This window comes from Pristis pectinata, chromosome 1 (assembly GCF_009764475.1).
Source record: "Pristis pectinata isolate sPriPec2 chromosome 1, sPriPec2.1.pri, whole genome shotgun sequence".
Classification (NCBI taxonomy): Eukaryota; Metazoa; Chordata; class Chondrichthyes; order Rhinopristiformes; family Pristidae; genus Pristis; species Pristis pectinata.
In genome coordinates this window covers 125,402,529-125,424,917 of record NC_067405.1, presented here as the reverse complement: position 1 = coordinate 125,424,917, position 22,389 = coordinate 125,402,529, and the positions used below count along the sequence as shown (strand labels likewise).

The following is a 22,389-nucleotide window of genomic DNA, read 5'->3' as shown; positions in this document are numbered from 1 at the left end:
CATTTTGCTTAACTAAACATATTGATATGGAATATTATCATAGATGATATTTTGTGAGCAGCCACAAAATCCACAAATGTGGATTTTTGAACTGATGTGTAATTTTCTGTATGCCACTAACAATTATCTTAGAAAATAAAACTCTTTGTATATTTAAATGAAGCACTGAAATAATAAATGTTTAATATTTCTTTCAATTTAAAAATTAATTGATTCTCAGACTTTTGCTGAAACTTTTTAGAAAGAAAACCTACGATGAATAGCAATGCAGCAGCTTTTCTGAGTGAACTTAAATCTAATATTTCAGTGGTGGCCTTATAATTAGATTGAGTGACATTTGCTTAAAGAAGCAAAGCTCCAGATGGTTAAAAGTGCTCTAGCTAATGGGCTGTTGTCCATTTACAGAATGCAGTAGGACTCTGATTATCTGCTATCCTGTTGTTTAGAAATCCTGATGGTTTCACATTTGGCTCACTGGATGCTGTTTCCTGCACTTTCTTTATACTCATTTGGGCCCCATTTCTCTTTAAATTTACCAGGGCTCACTATCCCATGCTTTTTGTAATCTCACCTTGGCCATCTTCGCATGCCTCCTTTAAACTCCCTGGGCCTCTGTTCCCCTCACTCCTCTTAAACTCACAAGTTGTGTTTCCTGGGCTTCCTTTAAATTCATTGGGTTCTGTTTCCCATGCCCTCTTTAAACAGATCAGAGAGTCTTACTTCAGTGGTGGGCAAATTACTGGAGAAGATTCTTAGAGACAGGATTTATGGGCATTTGGAGAAGCATTAGGCTGATTAGGGACAGTCAGCATGGCTTTGTGAGGGGCAGGTTGTGCCTCACGAGCCTGATTGAATTCTTTGAGGATGTGACAAAACACATTGATGAAGGTAGAGCAGTGGATGTGGTGTACATGGATTTTAGTAAGGCATTTGATAAGGTTCCTCATGGAAGGCTTATTCAGAAAGTCAGGAGGCATGGGATCCAGGGAAACTTTGCTGTGTGGATTCAGAATTGGCTCGCCCATAGAAGACAGAGGGTGGTGGTAGACGGAGCGTATTCTGCCTGGAGGTCGGTGACCAGTGGTGTTCTGCAGGGATCTGATCTGGGACCCCTGCTCTTTGTGATTTTTATAAATGACTTGGATGAGGATGTGGAAGGTTGTGTTAGTAAGTTTGCTGATGATACAAAGGGTGGTGGTGTTGTGCATAGTGTAGAAGGTTGCTGTAGATTACAACAGGATATCGATAGAATGCAGACCTAGGCTGAGAAATGGCAGATGGAGTTCAACCTGGATAAGTGTGAAGTGATACACTTCGGGAGATTGAATTTCACTGCAGAATACAAGGTTAATGGCAGGACTCTTAGCAGTGTGGAGGAACAGACGGATCTTGGGATCCACATCCATAGATCCCTCAAGGTTGCCGCGCAGGTCGATAGGGTTGTTAAGAAGGTGTATGGAGTGTTGGCCTTCATTAGACGAGGTATTGAGTTCAAGAGCCGTGAGGTGATGTTGCAGCTCTGTAGAACTCTGGTTAGGCCACACTTGGAGTATTGTTTTCGGTTCTAGTCGCCTCATTATAGAAAGGATGTGGAAGCTTTAGAGAGGGTGCAGAGGAGATTGACCAGGATGTTACCTGGTTTGGAGAGCGTATCTTATGAGGATAGGTTGAGTGAGCTAGGGCTTTTCCTTTTGGAGAGAAGGAGGATGAGAGGTGACGATAGAGGTTACAAGATGATAAGAGGCATAGATCGAGTGGACAGTCAGAGACTTTTTCACAGGGCAACAATGGCTAACATGAGGGGACATACTTTTAAGGTGATTGGAGGAAGATATAAGGGGGATGTCAGGGGTAATTTTTATTTACACAGAGAGTGGTGGGTGCGTGGAATGCACTGCCAGCAAAGGTTGTGGGGCAGATACATTAGGGACATTTAAAAGGCTCTTAGATAGACACATGAATGATAGAGAAATGGGGGGCTACGTGGGAGGGAAGGGTTAGATAGATCTTAGAGCAGGATAAAATGTCGGCACAACATTGTGGGCCGAAGGGCCTGTACTGTGCTGTAATGTTCTATGTTGATTCACTGGCCAATTTATTACACCACTGTGTACACCTTAAAAACGTGAAATAAAAATATAATGAAGAATTAATAGGAATAACATCCAATAGTCCAGCTCTGCCAAAATCTCCCAAGGGTGCCAGATTATAAGACCACAAGACATAGGAGCAGAATGAGGCCATTCGGCCCACCAAGTCTGCCCCGCCATTCAATCATGGCTTTTTTTTTTAACAACCCCATTCTCCTCTCTTCTCCCCATAATCCTTAACCCCCTTACCAATCAAGAACATATTCCCGCCTTAAATACATATCAGAGTTACTGTACCAAGTTGTACCCTGAAAAATTAACTTGAATTTACAATTTATATTTCATGAATTATGAAGCAATTCTGAATATAAAATTCAAAGTAAACTAACTGCATACCTGTTATCTTGTTCTTGAGAGTGCATCAAAGTATGTATATTCCGAGTATTGCCTCTCTGCTGCTTCATGTAAGGAGATGGATAGTTTGCCCCACTTTTCAATTGCTTGCAAACAATGTCTGATTGCATATTTTGAGTGTTAGGTAGGTTCCCTCCCAAATGTTTGTGTCTCTTGTCTGCGATATTATATAAAGAAATTGAGATGTTTCAGTTGTTACTTTAATTAAGATATCTTGCAAATCTGAACCATGCACCAGAACATAAATAGTTTGCACAGCATGCTTTGTTATCTATGTTATTTATGAAAGGAATCACCATCATTGTGATTATTTCTTAAGTTTAAATGATTTTAAAATAGGCTCAGAAAAATACAATCTAATTTCCACATCCAGTTGCTGTAAAATTAGGGCAAATATTTCTTTTGGGCAATAAAATGGGTTCTATCCTAAAAACAATCATTCAGATTTTCCCAATGAGATTTAGTCACATAATAATGACCCAGTGCCCAAGCATGTTTAATCATAGTAAATGGCGTACAAAATTGTTAAAAATTTCTGCTTTCAAACTGAAGGCACTAGGGTTGCAACTGGATGAGGAATAAAGCACGCTCTCAGTAATCAAACTGGCAGAAGTAATGATTCGAGTTTGAAAATCACTAAAAGATTGTTTGCAATTGCCAATTTTGCTAGACAAGGTGCTTCACTTCAGAGGAGCAACCCTTTTAATCCAGAATATGACAATGCAACAAACATCTTTGTCTGTGACTATAACAGTTTTCTGATTAAAAATGTTAAATAAAGCAAGTACATGTCTTCCTTGATGAATCTCATCTCTATAAATAATAGTGCACGATAGCAGTACATGGTCCTAGAAATTCATGGGCACTTGCAGAGGTGTGTTAATCAGTTGCAGCACCATAACAATGGTTCTGCCACTGAAGTGGTGCCCAGAACCAATGCAGAATGTGGAAAGAGTGTATGCTGTTTTACTTGGAAAAGAACTTTTTGAGGTGGAGCTGTTCCCATTTTCAGATTAAAACTCCACAATTCACAGTACATTGAGTTAATGTATTGTACAACTCGTCCTCCTGAGAACAATGGCATAACTTGAATTAGAAGGCACTACAGCCACAACTAAAGGTGAGAGTTAAATCAGCAGTGACAGAGGCAGTGACGACCATGGCAGTAACATGAACACTACCTTCTGAAGTACAGGCCACTAAATTCTCATTTACAGCAGAGGACAATTATAATCATATGCTTGGCAAATTTTGATGAGCATTGTTGGATCAGTACAGTGGCAGACCAAAAGCTTACATAAAGGGCAGTTGTTTCTCTATCGCTCAAAAACTTCGAATCATGAGGTACATTGAGTAAATTTCACAGGAGGTGGGGGGGGGGGGGGTCGGTCTTAGGCAGGAATAGAGAACCAATACTTTAAAGATAACTGGAATTATTTAATGTCTATAACAGAAAACTGTAGCTGGACAAAAAAAATCAAAAGGAGATATTGGGAAGGGTGATTAAAAAGGTGCTAAAGGAGGCAAGGAAGGCCCAAAGCTCATGGTTTCACATTATTAAAGTTTTAACTCCTGAAATTATCTGTCTCATTGATTTGAGAATTGGCAGATGTTTTTAGTATGAATGTTGAACATTTTGGCAAAACTGGATAGAACACATGTATAAATGCATTACTTCAAAAACCAATAATCTGTACAGTCTGTTGTTTAAGACAAAAAGAACAATGCAATAAGAGTTCCTTACTTTTGGTCATCTCCTGCGGTGCTGAGTCTCCAAAACCACGTGGGAGATTAAATTCTGGTGCTGTTAAAGGATGCAACCGTCTTGTCATACTACCTGATGCCTGCAGAATACTTGGCCTTGTTAATAATGGCATAATTACAGACAACCCAGGTTCAGTAGTAGGTTTCAAAGGTGTTGCCTTTTGATTAAAACAGAACAATAATACAATCAAAATTGACATAGTGAAATCTATAATGGAAGTATAACTGAATTACTGGTCCTTGGGTCTCTCTTCCTCATGTATTTTTGTAATATCTTCCACAGCCATGGGTTGGCTTAATGACAGCCTGTTTAACCTGTCCACTAACTCAAGTGTCATCAGATATAAAAGCTAAATAGTGAAGAGACTGTAATCATATTATCATTTTGAGATTCAATTATTCTTATTCTCGACAGTAAACTTAAGCCTATTAAAAATTCTACTGCCATATCCTATCATAAATATAGGTTACCATATACTATCTGACCTATATTGATCACCAGTGCCTAAATACCTGAGATATAAAATTCTGATCCTGTTATTTAAACCCTTACATGTTTTCATCCTTCAATACTACAATGTTCTGATGCAGGGTCTCGACCAGAAACATCGACCATCCCCCTGCCCCCATAGATGCAGCCTGACCTGCTGAGTTCCTCTGGCAGTTTGTTTTTTGCTGCAATGTCTGCCTTATACTCTTAATTCCTCTGAATATTCCCTGTTATTTTCACATTAGCTATTAAAGCTTCAGTTCAGTGCTAAAGATCAAATTAATGCCCCGAGTTTATTTAGAACTTTATATAGAACTTTAGACTCATTACATTGAGACTTCTTGCAATATGTTGCAATTTCCATTGCTGTTTTTCCTACTCCACATTCCCATTTCATTGTTTGGCCCACAGGATAAAGGATGACTTACTTCCACTACAGATCTATGGGTCTTAATGTGGTTGATGATGCTAATATGGAATGTACAGATTCTGCAACAGGAAGTGTTTGGCAGGACAGGCTAGTGGTTAGTTTGAGAGGTGGTGCTTTCCTTTCACTGTTTATGCTAAGTTTCTGTGAATTAACAATTGGACTTAAGGTTCTCAATACCACCGCAAACCATCTTCTGCACTTCAAGAAAATATATCCCTGGGATTCCCTTACATCTGTGGGGATGTTACCCTTTCACCAAGAGGCTTTGAAACCATCTTCGAATCTTTTCCTCTGTACACCTGCTAATCTCTCGTGTAATGGAGCTTGGAGTAGAGCATTTATTTCAGGAGTCTGCTTTTGGGCACACAAATGACGTGGCCTGTGCAGTGGAATCATCCGAATGTAATTATAATCTCAGTACTGGGTCTGTTAGCCTGGGAAAGAACTTTGACGTTGATTTACTTATCCTGCCAATGGATAAGATTTTGCAAAACAGCTTTAGTGGTATCTTTAAGGTATCTACTGAAGGAGGGATAGGATCAGTGCTGCCTAGCAGACCATGAGGTTTTGTGCTGGGTCTGAATATCTTTTCTTCTCAGACAGCCAAAAGCTGTATGGCACACTATAGGTAAATCTCATCATTGACAGAGCCTTCATTGTGAAGTGGCTCCAAAGTTATGTTTCCATGTAAAACAGTATTCAATTTATGTTTTTGAGAAAGATTTGAATACAAGTCGAATGCTGGAGTAGTTTTCAACAACTCATAGCTTTTCACTTGGCAGTTCAGAAAAAATGTTAAATTGTGAGCATCAGTAGAGACAAAGATATAGTGACAAAGAATGAGAGCGAAAGAAAAATGGAATCAGAGACGTAGAGAGTTACAAGAAGAAAGAAAAAAGGCAGAGGCATTACTTCTCATTCTAATTTAAATCTGTTGATCTTTACATGAAAGAAATGGATTTTGAACGCTATTCAGGGAAGCACAAAGATTTTGATTGCTATAATCTTTGGCAAATTTAATCACTAACAACTGGATAAAGTACAGGCTTGCAAGCACCCCACTGAAATCCATTTTTCTCTCTGATGTGTCTGTATACAAGAACCCAGCTTCTGCTGATCCATCCCTTCAGTGTATTTTCAGTCGTAAAATTGGTAGAGGTGAAAATTGAAATTCATAGTAGATTGAAAATATAGAAAATAAATGCCATGCTAATTCACAAAATATCATAAATAATAATTTACAGAGTCAAGGAAATGACCCTAAATGCTGTAGTTAAATATCAAGGATATCATAAAAATACTACCTGATTTTACTGCAATAATATGGGTGACCATATTATGTTCTACCTAGCACAACCACCCCCATAAAAAGTTGTATTATTCAGTTCTCTGTGAACAATGCCACCGAGGATCTTTTAATCCTTAAAACAAATATACAAAATTCTTACGTTGTGTTCACACAATATAAATTCAGCTCTTTCCTTCTCTTCTGTAGAGACTGGTACACCATCTAATATCTGGAGATTCATCAATCGAAACACAAGGAATGGACGACATAACATTTTTCGAGAGACCTGGAAATAAATTTATGTTGATTACCTGATAAAAGTCTAATTTACTTCATTACCCTATGCCTTCATGGCATCTTCACAAAAGATACCAAGTGAGATACAGGGGAATCATGCCATGTCAAACACACTTACTATTTAATTTTAGAGCAACTCACATAGCAAAGTATTAATAATAATTTGCTTGAGGAACTGCTGCTAGGTATTAATAAACCCAATCAATGATGATCCACATCTGCATTTGTAGTAAATAATATGATTGCCCCTCAGGTAGTTTAAGAGCATTATGTAATAACACAATGAGTCATAATACACAATACATTCTAGGTTCAACTTCCCTTCTGAGTTACCGATGTCAGATGGGGTAACCCCTGGGAACAACAGTTAGCATCAACGCCAGGAGCTAAGCTGAATTGCTAGATATGATTGATTGCTTCATTGTGATATATTTTGGCATCTCTAAGAGGGTTTGCATATGAAAGATGGCTGACTGGGAGAGAAACTGTAGCATGCATGGGCACTAGGGGATTGAAACCCAATGAGAAATCCATCATTTCAAGAGGGACAAGGGAGAAAAAAAATTAAATGCACAAACTTTTGGTACCTCATGATGATTAAATCTTAGAAAGTTCAGGCAATTTTTTTCATAAAATTATTGCAATTAGAGAATACTGCAACTGTGACTGTTATAGTGAAAAATGAGTGTTGACTTCATATTACAGTATGGATTCCTCAATTATTTCCCTGCATGGTGAATTGTGGAAGGAATTGTTTCTTCCACATTGGCACTTTAATGTTCTGATTCAGAATCAGTGATATAAGCATCAGTAAAACATTTAAGATTATGGCAAATATTATTTTAAAATCATACCATGTAACAGTAATTCAGCTTAGGTTTAGTGTTAAATTTGAAAGTGATTGCTGGCAGAACATTTCAACAACTCTTTGGAGGTTTGGTGTATGGTCACTATATAGTCAAATTTTTTTAGGCATAATTGTGAATAGTGAGCAATTATTTAAATAATGGTAAAAAAACATTCAGACTCAAAATAAAAATTATAATTGTTGGGATATTTTACACTTTTGACAAGTAAAACTGTAACATGACAATATTTTTTGGTATTTGCTCTGAGGGTACGAACATTGCTGCCAAGACTGGTAATTAAGGATCAACTGTTCTGGTTGGGACTTGAATCACATGGAGATGAAAGCAGACAAAGAAGACAGCCTTTCTTTCAGAAAGGACAATGTGGACCAGCTGGATGTTTTCAACAATTCAACAGATTCACGGTCACTTTTTTTAAAAAAAACTAACAGCAGATCTTTGTTTCCAGATTTTCCAAATAAAAATTGACTCTAAACATTAAAACAGGAAAAGAGGCTTTTGAATTCACATTCCCTTAATTATTAGTCCAGATTTCAGAACTACTAAGATGCTAACACAGCCATTACAATACCATAGCTGATTAAATGAAAAATGATTGCCAAATGAGGAACTGGCAATTATATTTACGGTCGATGGTACTTCATGTAAAACCTTGCGTTATGTTGGAAAATTACTTCCACGCTCTATTAGAGCTCAGGGAGTATTATTCATAGATAGCTTAAGTTGTCTGCCTTTCTCAGTGGTAAGACATAAAAGGTATACATGAATTTAGTATTTATAAGCAAGCACTTAATAAATTAATTGTACATTGGCCTTAACCGCAATGGAGTGGGAATAAAGTAGTAAGAGGGCTTACAATGATTTTACAGGATTTAGTGAAACCCCATTTGAAGTATTGTGTGCATTTTCACACTTTGTACCTAAACAAGAATATACTGAACTCATTGCAGCACAAATTCACTAGATTGAATCCTGGAATGAATGGTTTGTCCTATGTGGAGTAGGACTAAATAATGCTGAAGTTTAGAAGAGTGAGGAGTGTTCACATTGAAACAGACAGGATTCTGAAAGGGATTTGCAGAGTAGATGTTTCCTTTGGTTAGAGTGTTCAAAATTGGGTGTAGTCTCTGGAAAAGGGATTGGTAATTTAAAACTGGGATGAGGTAGAATTTCTAGCTTCTATTTTTACACTTTATATTTTTAGTCATTGAGAACAGACTGGTGAATTTAAAAATATTCCATAACAACAGAATACACAAGAACCAACCATACTTTTCTTAAGCAAAAAACAAACTGCTGGAGGAACTCAGTGGGTCAGGCAGTATCTGTGGAGGGAAATGGACAGTCGACGTTTCAGGTCGAGACTCTTTATCTGGACTCCAGATAAAGGGTCTTGACCCAAAACCTCAACCATCCATTTCCCTCTACACATGGTGCCTAACCCACTGAGTTCCTCCAGTAGTTTGTTTTTTGCTCCAGATTCCAGCATCTGCAGTCTCTTGTATCTCCGTACTTTTTTTAAACTTTTCCTCTTTTCTCCGTGGAGGATGAATATTTACTTTCAGTTTTCTTTTCATCTCCCCTTTTCGCCCATTCACTTGGTCCATATATTATGGTACCCTCTGCGTATATTGTTCTTGTCCATTTCTGTGGATGGACTTAAGTAACTGTTTGTGGCTTCTAATTCTATCCCAAACCCCATTCCACAACTCTCCTGTAATTTCCACTTCAGAATGAAGCGGGGATCTGGACGAAGGAAGGTTTTATGGTGTAAATATATTGAATTAAAATTCAGTATTTGTCAATCAAATGCCAAAAGGACTAACTTGCTAGAATCATTGAATCATAATGGCCAAAATAAGGCAATTTGTCCTATCAAGTCTATTTTGATTCCTTGTATTCCTGTACTCCTGCAGATTCTTTTCCCTCAAATGCCTATCCAATTTTCTTTTGAAAGCCCTGAATAATTTTGTTTCTACCACCATTACAGGCAACAAGTTTCTCGTTCTATGTATCCTGCCTCAACCTGTCAAGATCTTGACCACCCCTATCAAATCTTTTCTCAACCTTCTTTGCTGCAAGGAGAACAACGTCAGCTTCTCCATTCCACCTTTGTGGCTGAAATTCCTCATCTCAGGAACTATAAAAAGAAATCCTTTCTGCAATCTTCACTTCCTTTTTAAGGTGTGGTGACAGAATTGGATGTAATATTCTGGTTATGGTCCAACCAACGCCTGATAACATAACATAACCTCCTTGGTTTTGTACTCTGCGCCTCAATTTTTGAAGCCCAGGATGTCATATGCTTTACTATTTTTCCAAACATGTCCTGCTATTTTCAAGGATCTATGCATATGTACACTCAGGTCTCTCTGTTCCTGCACACCTTTTAGAATTGTAGCAGTTAATCTATATCATGTCTTCTCATTCTTTAAATATATTTGGAATTTGATATCAGGAAATTCATTATGAACCACGTAGCTATTTATCTTAAATAAACTCCTATAAGTCCTGATAAGAACTTAATAGATGTAATTTTTAATTTGAAGCCTTTTTATGATGGCTCAATATCTAATATTTATGACAGGTTATTAGGAATGAGTAAGGCTCCTTTAGATAAAATTAAAAATGCTTGAGAACAAGACTTGCAGATTTCAATTTCTGAGGACACTTGGAATGAAATTTTTAAATTGGTCAATACTTCATCATTATACGCCCATCACTCTCTCCTTCAGTTTAAAGTGGTCCATTGAGCTCACTTGTCTAAAGACAAGTTATCCCGTTTTTATTTGGATATATCTCCTTATTGTCATAAATGCAATAATGGAGTGGCTTCTTTAATTCACATGTTTTGGACATGTCAGAGTCTTTAAAAATATTGGACAGAGGTGTTTCAAACTTTTTCTGTGCTCTTTAAAATAAATTTTAAACTTAATCCTTTGACTGCATTATTTGGGATTTTTGGAGAAAAAGATACAACTTTGGAGGCTTCTGATCTACACATTCTGGCTTTTATTTCTCTTATAGCCAGGAGGACTGTATTGCTTAAATGGAAGGAAGTTACTCCGCCTACTCATGCTCAATGGTTATGGGATGTTATGTCATACCTAAATTAAGAGAAGATCCGCTGTTCAATTTCTGAATCTAACTTAGACTTTCAAATGCTGTGGGGACCTTTTTTGAATTATTTTCAAAACTTTTGATTTGGTGGCTAAAATACAAATATTGGCTGATATCACCATGTGTCAAGGGCTTTTCCTTGTCCCTTTTCTTTATTAAATAGCTTTGGTCTTGGTAGTGGGTTTAGATTTTTTTTATAATAAAATTATTCCAATTTATTCATTATTAATTAATTATTACGTGTGATTATTAATATAGAGTATTGTGATTTCAAGTATGATTTAACAATGTATTTAGTAGTACTTTTACCTTTTTGATTCATGTACTCTGTATTTTCTTTGCAGAATTAATAAAAGTATTGTAAAAAGAAAGAAAAGAAATAAACTCCAGGTTAGGTATTGCACAATTAGCTTCGGATGGATTGGGCCAGAGCAATGGAAAATAAATTGTTTTCTACTTTAACTTTTCCTTCATTCATCAAGCTTCAATGGGTCAGTTGTAAATATTGCCTTGAAGGAATTTACTCAGAATGGTCTTTTGGGCAAAGATCTGCTAATAATGAGTCTCACCCTTTTTTTCCTATGTCTACCTGAAGAAGTCAAGGGTTTTCATCTCTTAGGCATATAAACAAGTTAGCTTTCATCAATTTATTAATGAACAATCACCACTAGATAAGCATGATTTCCTATCTGAGTTAGAGAAGAATGTGTAGATGCAAGAATATTTTGATCAAACAACTTATTCATAAACTTGTAAGTTTACAGATTTCTAAGTGGCCCAAGCTCCCTGCTTTATCATTGTGATGTATGTTTGTGAATGCCTCTGATATTTAGAAACATTTAAAAGACATTTGGATAAGTACATGGGTTTGGAGCTATATGGGCCAAACGTAAGCAAACAGGACTTGTTTGGTGGGCACCATGGTTGGCATGGATGAGTTGGGCTGAGAGACCTTTTTCCATGCTGTATTGCTCTATGACTCTATAACATGCAAAACAATAGAAAAAATGAAATTATTAAAAATTTAAAAATTTATTAAATATTATAAAAACTCAAAATATAAACATTTAACTAAACAATCACCAAGAGATATTGACTTATTAGTAGCCCATTATCGTTTAACACTGTGATTAAATTGCAATTAATTTTAACCAGTCAACAGTCCTAATACGTCATGGGTAAAACACACAAAAATCATAATACTTACAGGATTTCCAACAACTGAAAGCTCTGTCAAATTTGAAAGTGAATCAAGTTTTTCCAGTTCACCTATATCCTGTGCAAAATAAAGTAACTATTTTGGAAATAGTACTTCAGATATAAAAACATGTACGACCACAGTGTCTCTTATAATCATACTGAAAATCATAAAATTCTAGGTTAAGATACAGCTTCCTCACCTTGCTGCTACATGGATCTGGAAAATTACATACATCAGACATTATATATCGAGAACAAATCAATATGCTAATTTTGTCAAAACAACACCAGACGAAAAAATAAATCAAGCTCCCTGATTTATCAGGGTGGCAAACCTGTCAAAATGCTATTATGTTTGTGACTGTCTCTTGAGATTTAGAAACATATTGAAACCATCGAAAGAAATGATTGAAAAGTTATTATAAAAACTGATTTATTTATATTCCATTATTATTTAATTTGTACTAACTTTGTTAAATCAGTTTATCAAGTGCTTTTAAGTGTTGTCTGGTGTTTTAAAGTTTTTTTAAAAACAATTTTAATTTTGTGTTACAAGCCAGGTTGCTCTTTGGTGAGTGTCCCTTTAAGGCACCTGGATGGTAGTGCAGTAATGTGTGTGTGGCTTTATCTGACTGCTATGAGTGGGAGCGAAAAAGCGTCTATAACTGGAATGATGTACGGGTCTGAAGGTGGATTTTCACGGATGTGCTGGCAACTGGTGAGAGGGTGAGAGAGAGAGAGAGAGAGAGAGAGAGAGAGGGGTGGGGGGGGGGGAGGGAGAGAAAAATAAAAGTTTGTAGCACTGACTGCCAGTCTCTGTATCTACGAGTGAAGCACAATTGTTGTGACTGTCACCTCACAATCCATGTATGGATTTTTGGAGCAATCTGTGGAGTCCACTTTGTCGTTAACCTGTACCAGGAATCAGGTATATCTGTGGATGGCCACGTATCGAGCGCCCTCGAAGTGGCAGTTATCTCTGACTGAAAGCAACAGAGTTCTCCGGCGATTGGGGTGACGTATTGGTTCCATCATGGAACTTGTGGAATTCATCAACTTCTCTCTACATTCTAATGTGGTTTTCAAAAGCCTTTGCTCATCGCTTTGCTTCATGAGTTGCTGAACTGAACTTTGAGAACTGTTCTTAGACTTGGGGTTTGGGAACTTGCCACACACACACTTCGGGTTATTTTGGGGTCAATGTCTGATATCTAACGTTTTTATTCTCTGATTATTACAATTAGTTATTAATAAATAGATTCTAACATTTAAACATGGCTCGTTGTGTTTCTATTGTTGCTGGTATGTAACATTTATCTTAAATACTCCAAAGTGGACAACTTCACATTTATCTACATTGTACTGCATATGCCATGTACTTAGCCACTCACTCAACTTATCTAAATCACTTTAAAGGCTTTTTGCACCATCTTCATAACTCACAATATCATCAGCAAATTTAGAAATATTACATTTGGTTCCCTCATCCAAAGCATATGTTGTAAATAGTTGGGGACCAAGTGCTGATACTCAAAATACCACTCTAGTTACTGCCTGCCACCCAAAAAAGTACCATTTATTCCTACTCTCTGTTTCCAGTAATTCAACCAATTTTCGATCCATACCAGTATAATATCTCCCATTCAATGTAATTTAGAGTCATATTGCACAGAAACAAGTCCTTCAGCTCATGGCATCCTTGCCAATTATCAAATACCCATTTACACTAATACCATTTTTCCTCTTGTATTCCCATCAACTAGCCCCCACCCCTCACCTGATTTGTTTGCCAATTGCCTACACTAGGGGCAAATTACAACAGTCAATTAACCTACTGACCATCACAGTTTTGGCACATGGGAGGGGACTGGAGCATCCGGAGGAAGCCCATGCAGTCGCAGGGAGAATGTGCAAACTCCACAAAGATGCCACTCAATGTCATGATTGAACCTGGGTCTCTGAAGCTGTGAAGCAGCAGCATTTCCTGCTGTGTCATGGTGTCACCCCTGTGCTTACTTCCATAGATTGAAACACTGAACCCGCCTCCCCCACCATTCTTGCAGTCAGGATAATTCACTTGGCTGAGTGGGCACTTATTAAACGAAATCCTCAACTACGTGATTTGGTGAATGGATTATTTTCCTTGAATGCTATAACCATTTCTGGGAAAGGATAGTGCAGAGAATTCTGAATCTTCATTTAAAGAGCGAAAAACAGGATCCTGGAGGAACGCAGTGGGTCAGGCTGCATCTGTGGAGGGAAATGGACAGTTGATGTTTCAGGTTGAGACCCTTTGTCTGGACTGAAACACAGAGGAGAGATAGCCAGTATAGAAAGGTGAGGGGAAGGGGTGGAGCAAGAACTAGCAAGCAATAGGTGGACCCTCACCTTTTTATACTGGCCATCACCCCTCCATTTTTCAGTCCAAATGAAGGGTCTTGGCCCAAAACATGAATGATCCATTTCCATCCACAGATGCTGCCTGGCCCACTGAGTTCCTCCAACATCTTGTTTTTTTGCTCTAGCTTCCATCATCTGCAGTCTTCTATGTCTTGATTTAAAGAGTTATTTTCACGTTCTGGGTTTATGAACAATGTGGTCTGCATTCAGTTCAATTCTAGAAGCATTTTAAAAACAGTCACAGCGAAAAAGTTTCTAAAAGGCACAGGCCACATCCACCAGGTACCCTGCATTACTACAAAACCAAATATTCCAAAATGCTGGAAATCTGAACCTTCTCCCCCATCCCCCCCCACCAGAAACATTCAACAGGTTGGGCAGCATCTGCAGGGAGAAAGAAATAAAGGGTTAATATTTCCAGTCAAATGACCTTTCGCCAGAGGTGTAAATTTCCCATATGAAAACCATGCTTGAAAAATAATTAATGGATTACTACATCATAAGAGAATAGATAAATTCATTACCTGGACTTTATTTCCACCAAGGAAAAGTCGCTGCAGTTTTACCAACCGATACAAGTTGTTGAGGTCTCGCATTCTATTCTCCTCTAAATGGAGTTCAATGAGAGAGCTTTGGTCTAAAAAGGAGTTTTCATGAATGATTCTGATTCGGTTTCGTTCCAGTGATAATTCAGTAAGGTAATGAAGACGGTCAAGCCCTTCAATCTGACTAATAAAATTACCTATAATGAAAAGAGTTGAACTGTATTAAACTCCAACAATGATGCATACAAAAACATGCATGAATTCTTTCAGGTAGAAATTAATTGCCTAAAAACTCAGGAGATAGGAAGAATTGGAGTCAGTCAAATGAGTTTTCCAGTTGCTAATTTACACTTGGGAAATTTAGATAATTTTCATTTTTTTGCCTGCCGGAACTTGCAGTGAGCTTGAAATCATAATATGTCTTCAAAAGAGAACAGGACACGCCTTTAAATGATGAACTTTGAGTTACAGTAACTGAGGTACATCATATCAGACTGTAGATTACCTGATTGCCTTTGGAAATGAAAAACACAGTTTGCAACGTTTTTTTGATTAATTGTGTGACAGGGTGAGAGAGTGGGGAGGTGATGACAAGTGTGTGTTCTTAGTGGTACGAGGCCATACAACATATATGGATGAAACAGGTTGGATGTTGGATGGACAATATGGCCTTTACTTTCTATTTTTCCAAGTTTGAATATTGCAAAAATGGAACTTTAGAAATAACTGAGAGTGGTTTCAAGCAAGTTTCTCAGCTGGTGACTGATTAGACTGCACCTTGAATTTTGCAATTAATGCAGGCATTTAAGCAACAAGCACTAGAGCAGCATGGAGAAGAACTAAAAGTTTACTCTCCATCATTAGGGGCTAGAGGAATGAAAAAAAAATGGAGGGATGTGTGTTTAAGCTTGGAACCTCAAAAGACAGATGAATAGACACTAAAGACAAGGAAGAAAATAACAAATACAACAATTTGTGTTTATATAGCATCTTTAGTAAAGCAAAAGTCCTGGAGGGTTCACAGGCACATTGTTAAATAAAATTGGACATCAAACCAAATACAGAGATATTATGGCAAATGACCAAATATTTGATCAAAAAGATAAGTTCCAAAGAACACCTTAAAAGAGGAAAGACAGAAGACTTGTATGACTTTGTTGAGCCCATAACTTGATTACTGTACCTGGGTTTGGTCTCCTTAACTAAAAAATATACTTGCCATTGAGGGAATGCAGCAAATATTCATTAGACTGGTTCCAGGATGGCAGGCTTGCCATATGAGGAAAGATCAAGACTAAGCCTGTATGCTCTATAGTTTAGAAGAAAGAGAGGAAACCTCATTGAAACTTCATTGAAAAGTCTTACAGGGCTCAACAGGCTGAATGATGGGAGAATGTTTCCCTAGCGTTAGGAGTCTGGAACAATGAATCACTGTTTCAGAATAAAGGGTTGGCTGTTTAAGTCTGAGATGAGGAGAAATTGCTTAGACGGTGGTTAATATTTGGAATTCTCTATTCCAGAGAGCTGTACATGCTCAATAACTGAGTTCATTCCAAGCAGAGATTGGTAGTTTTTAGGATATTAAGGATATGGGGAGAGTGTAAGAAAATTGAGCTGAGGTAGTGACCTTGATGAATAGGGTGGCAGGCTCAAAGGGCCAGATGTCCTATTCCTGCGGAGAGAGTGAAAAAGACAGATAGTGGGGCAGAGAGATTTAGAGAGGGATTTCCATAGCTTAGGAATTTTGCACCTGAAGGAATAATGCCAAATCGTGCAGCAATAAAAATATTCCAAGACACTTCAGAGGCCATGGAGGGATTTGAAATTAAGGCTGAATACTTCAAATTAAACTGTGGCATTAAATATTGGGTCGCATTCTTTGCCACACTGTTATCAGTTCCTTGCTTAGGTGTTACCATGTTGCCCTTTGCCATTGATTTTCTAACTGTGTATCAATGTTTGACACCTCATGAAGTCTGAAAGCACAGAATAAACTTGCTGTAATCTTTCAACACTTACATTGTGGAATTTGTTCAGTCCACCATGACTAAGAGAAACTTGGATAAGTTTTTATTCATTTTTTGGAATCTGGATGCAACTGGCTAGGCAGCATTAATAGACCATAAGACATCGGAGCAGAATTAGGCCATTCAACCCATTAAGTCTGCTCCACCATTCAATCATGGCTTTTTTAAAAAAATGTTTTATAACCCCATTCTCCCACCTTCTCCTCGTAACCCTTAACCCCTTTACCAATCAAGAACCTATCAATCCCTGCTTTAAATACATCCAATGACTGGACCTCCAAAGCCTTCTGTGGCAACGAATTCCACAGATTGCCCATCCCTAATTGCCCTTGGAAATCTAGTGGTAACGTTTCAATTTATATGACCATATATCAACTTATATGACCGCTATAGTACTTCTAGTGAAAGTACTCCCACAGTACTCTTGGGTAGGTAATTCCACGATTTAGACCCAGTGACAATGAAGGACTAGTGATACATTGCCACATCAGGATGGTGTGCCTTTTGGGGGCGGGGGGGGGGGGGGGGGCTGTGTGCCTGCTGTCCTTGTGCTTGTTAGTGACAGGAGTTATAGCTAATTAGGTAATTTACAGTTTTTGAATACATTGAATATATTTAACTGTTACAAGTATTTAAGCTGTTTCATTTTAAATTTATTTTAAAATGTTTTAATATTAAAAAAAAACTTATCATTGATTTAACAATTTTTAAATGTTTCCAAAGGTCAGAGACATTCAGGAACATCCCCAGTACTTGACAGTTTGCTAGGTTTAGCCAGGTGTCAGTTTTTTTTCCAGCTGTTTCATGGGTAGAACTAGTTCTGCCTTGCACTCCTCCAATGTGATGGTATTACATCACATAAGGCCATGTTGCTTGTTGCACAAGTCATGTTTCTTCCCGAGGTCTCACCATTTAAGACCAGGATGTTACAACAGTGGAAGCTAACATTAGTGCAGCTGGAAAAGGCAGGCACATATTTACAATATAGGTCAGCAGCAAGTGCAGAAACTCACCACTTGCAACAGGTTCTGGCCTGGTATTTATTTACATAGCATGTTTCTTGTAGAAAGTGTCCTAAGACTCTTCAGAGGAGGGTTTGTGCCACCTAAAGAGATATTGGAGCACTTGATCAAAAGCTTGGTTAAAGACTTAGGTCTTAACAGGAGGTAGACTTTAAGGAGTATCCCACGGAGGGCGGGGGTGGGGGGAATGCAGAAACAGAGGTTTAGGGAGGAAATCCAGAACTTAGGGAAGGTAGCAGTGGTAAAATGATAGAAATGGCAATAGAAACACTTCTGATGCAATGCCATTGACCTGAAACTGCCTGATCTGCTGAGTATTATCAGCATTTTCTTATTTTATTAAACCACTTCCAACTTTTACTTCTGAAAGTAATGGAAATGGTGATTGTAACCCGAAGTTGTGGAAGTGCTTAATCAAAAGATAAACTGCCATTTCTCACGTCGGCATTTTGATTCACTGGGACTCCAGAGTGGGAGGAAGAGTTAAAATTGCAAGTAATTGGAATCTCAGGGGCATGAAACATTAACCTGGATTTTATGGTCAGCAATAAAATCATGCAATCATGCCTGACGTGGCCTCAAAGGAAGATGGATTTCCACAAGATCTAGCCAACTCTATGGTGTAGATGTCCACTTTTCCAAAACTGGCATTGTTTGACCTATTGAGTGTTTCAGCATTTTCTGGTTTTGTTTTAGATTTCCAGCATCCCTAGCAATTTGTTTTGGTACCTTTAAGGAGTTGTAAGGTGCTGCTTGACAGAACTTCATAATTTTCAACCCCTTAATTTGCTTCATGTTAGAATAGGAATTCACTACACCAGAATTTTATGGATCTTATGGTACTTCCAAGTTTAATTTACATCAAAATAATTACCACCACACTTAGCAATAAATGTTGATCTAGCTTAAATCTCTTAAAACAAATATCTTGGTGAGCACTGTGTGTACCACGGAGACCTGACTCTTGCTTCTAAGTAACCATGCTCAAAAGATCAGTAAAGTTAGATAGGGATATGGATCATTGGATTTCATTGTCTTGATGTAGCCCAGAGTTTTCCAGGAGTATTCTGGTTGAGTACAGGGAGTGATTTATCTTTTGTCAGTAGGAGAAGCAGATCTGAAGGAAATATTCAAAAGAAAAAGAAGGGTTTACTCTCATCTGATGTCCTAGAGTCTGGGGATCACTCTGGGGCAGAAATACCTAAATGGCATCTTACTGGAGTGACTGTGAGAGCCTAGATTGAAGATTAATAAGTCAGTTTGAGGAATTTGAATCTCCCATGCATTTTAAGCTCATTTGAGACCACCACTGTCTAATACCAGGATTAAAATGGAAGCACAACACCACAGGCTAAAAAATTTTGCTAGAACTTCAGCCACAAATTTCACATAGGACAAAGTAGTGAATAAGAAATATAGGTACAAATTGGATGAATATCTTTGAATCTTAGAGCCAGACTGCCAGGATTCAGGGGCCACATCCTGTCCATTATATTAGACCTCTTAGGGGACCATGTTAGTCAGAGAATACATACAATCAAAAATATATTATAACTTAGCAACAGTTTCATATCTTATCTGAGAGATACTGAAGAAATGTGTTTGTTTTCACTGGTGGTTTATTGGAGCTTACCTTCTAAATACAATACTCTCAAATTTATCAGTCTACTCAACTGTAATTGAGCCAGGCTAGAGATGCCATTGTAGCCTAAGTAAAGTACTTCTAAGCTTTCCATAACTGGAGGAAGGCTCACATAATCTGTATGTCTGCTGTTAAAAGGAGGGTACATTGTTTAATTATGCAATAATGTAAAATTTAATTCAGAAATTTGACATCAATAACACAATAAAATATATGACTGTATTAAAATGTTATTTTGTTTTCAAATGAAACCATTCTGCAATTTACTGAATTACACAGTTGCAAAAGTTGAAGAATGAAATTGTAACGTAACTTGTTAATTGTGACATTACCTTTCAGGTTTTGTTAATTGTGACATTACCTTTCAGGTTTTAAGATGTAATAACTGCAGTTAATCTTGTAGTATATATATTTATTATAACTATTGCAAACTCCCATGGTTAATGCAATTTGTCAATACAACCTGCATTAATGCACACAATATTCTCAACATAGCAACAGTAATATCTTAAAAATAACATTGCCACTATTTCAAGGAACAAGAAAATGGTTAGAAAATTAATAACTGCAATCTTTAAAAATTTGGTCTCTTGCTTATATTAATAAATAATTTCACATTATGATGTTACATACTAATTACTGGGAATTAGAGGTTGCCATTAAGTTCATATTATTGACAACAAAAAGTGAAAAATATTGGCCCAAAATTTGCAGATAGCAGTGTGTTGCCAATGCTGATTGCTAAACTAATTCCTTGTGGGGAATCTCCCAAAGGCTACTTGCTGAAAAACGTCTGGTCCAACCTCTGTAATGATGCCCTGATGTATGGTGTAAATTCTGTCACGTGAATGAGTCTTACAATACTATGAAAATCTGCAACATTCAAAGAATTATTACCATTGAAATTAAAAGTTAAACAATTAAAAATATGCAAGTATTAAAAATTACAAATGAACTTTTAAAAATCAAAACACACGTATATACATATTATATACATACACACTTGTACTCAGCTCACAGACCAGGGACCTGGGTGAGATGCTGATTTCAGGTGCTCTCAGCATCGAGTTTGCATGTTCTCCACGTGACAATAGAAGTTTCCGCCAGATGCTCTGGTTCCTGCCCCCCGCACCACCCTCACCCCTCCGCCCACCCCCAATGTCACACATCCCAGGTAGGTTAATTGGCTACTGCATATTACCACAGTGTGTAAATAACTAGCAAAAGAACCAAAGGGGAGTTGATGGGCAGGTCAAAGAGAGCAAGTTGCAGAACCACAGGACAAGAGAAAAGCAAATGGGACTGCTCTGCTAGAAGCTGGCATGGACCTAATAGTTGAATGGCTTTCTTCTGGGCTGAAGTAAGTAAGTATTTTCTTAAAAAGAAACTTTTCAATAAATGAATTCACCGATTACAAATTAACCCAAATTTTTCTTTGGCACTCGGCTCTGTTCTTCTTGACTCAAAAGAATCAACATTCTACTTTTGTGCACCACTAACTTGGTACAAGTTGTCTGAATAGATTTCCCATTGTAAGTGAGGGGGGACTGATGAAAATTTACACCCTAGTGGGAATTATTCAGAGATTTACTGAAGAACTGCTGCTGGAAAGTTCAAAACTTTCACAGTTATGCATTCATGCACAGTAAGCCTGCACTTGCTGTTCAGGGAAATCCAAACCATTAAATCTGCTGCCAGTTCTAGTTGATTCACAAGAAGAAAAGCAGGTCACAGATTTGTATGTAGGGATAAAAAATTCTTTATAATCAAATACCTGTTGCCTCTGGAAATTCCTGGCTGGCCATAGCCACTGGAAGACACTTTTTGCTGAAGAAGCTGTCTGTTGGTCAAGTGAATTTGTGGCTTTTGTCTTGGGAAAATGGTTTCAATGTGGTTGTGGTTTAAATAAAGTACCTTAATAACATGAAAAAGATTACACCTTACTTTAGCGTTACATTTATTTTATCCTACACAGGAATCAAACCTATTGATACGTGTAAATGAGATAGAAGAGGATGTTCAAGAACACTTGCCTCTTTTTCTTGTTAGATTGTTAGCTGAGTGTTCCAGTACAGGGATGCCTGGAGGAACAGGTCTCTGACAAGCTCTTGAACCTCCACTAACTGCAGGCTCATAGGAATCCCAGAGCCATAGGCCAAAAAGGCAATGTTTTTTGCCTATTCCAACAACATTGGTCCTGCAAGAGGAATGGTCCACCAGACACTGTAATTGTCCAGATCATCAAATTCTAGTGATCTTGTGACTGGACAGGACAAGAGTAACTTCATACTTTGGGCACTGAGGACCACTGGAATGAATTGCAGCAAATATAATTGAACAAAAGAACTCAAAGTAATTCATTTGATTTCTGTAAACAATTGTACAGACAATAACATTTGTCAGTGAGGGTAAAAGTAGCAGTGCAGTATTTGTTAAAGACCATGATCATTTATAATATTTTGGGATTTTGGGGGGAAAAAAAAGTTAAATTTTCTCCAGATAGCTGCATCAAAATACTCACTTTGACATGAGGTAGATAGATAAGGCCACTGAAAGATGTGAGGTTATTGTGTTCTAAATTGATTCTTTGCAAGCGCCCATATTTCTCTGGAGGTGCAAGATCTACAGATCTGGTAAGAAGTATGAAAAGGACAATTTACTTTAAATAACATTACCTATTGTGTAGTTTAGTGTACAAGTAACATTTTATTTTTTAATGTAATTTTTAAAAATATATATGTTGAGTTGTATAGAAATTACCCAATATGCTGGCATTTCATACTTTGCATGG

General features: G+C 37.5%; 1 protein-coding gene across 1 annotated transcript in view; it reads right to left on the bottom strand.

Moving 5' to 3' along the window:
- Positions 1–22,389, bottom strand: part of lrrc9 (leucine rich repeat containing 9) — a 104,721-nt gene that overhangs the window by 2,802 nt on the left and 79,530 nt on the right. The window contains exons 25-32 of the mRNA XM_052018020.1: positions 22,120–22,228; positions 21,373–21,512; positions 19,590–19,726; positions 14,887–15,104; positions 11,970–12,038; positions 6,637–6,762; positions 4,249–4,426; positions 2,487–2,661 (exon numbers count right to left, since the gene is read on the bottom strand). Of these exons, the coding sequence (XP_051873980.1) occupies positions 2,487–2,661; positions 4,249–4,426; positions 6,637–6,762; positions 11,970–12,038; positions 14,887–15,104; positions 19,590–19,726; positions 21,373–21,512; positions 22,120–22,228 (1,152 nt within the window). The remainder of the gene's footprint in view (positions 1–2,486; positions 2,662–4,248; positions 4,427–6,636; positions 6,763–11,969; positions 12,039–14,886; positions 15,105–19,589; positions 19,727–21,372; positions 21,513–22,119; positions 22,229–22,389) is intronic.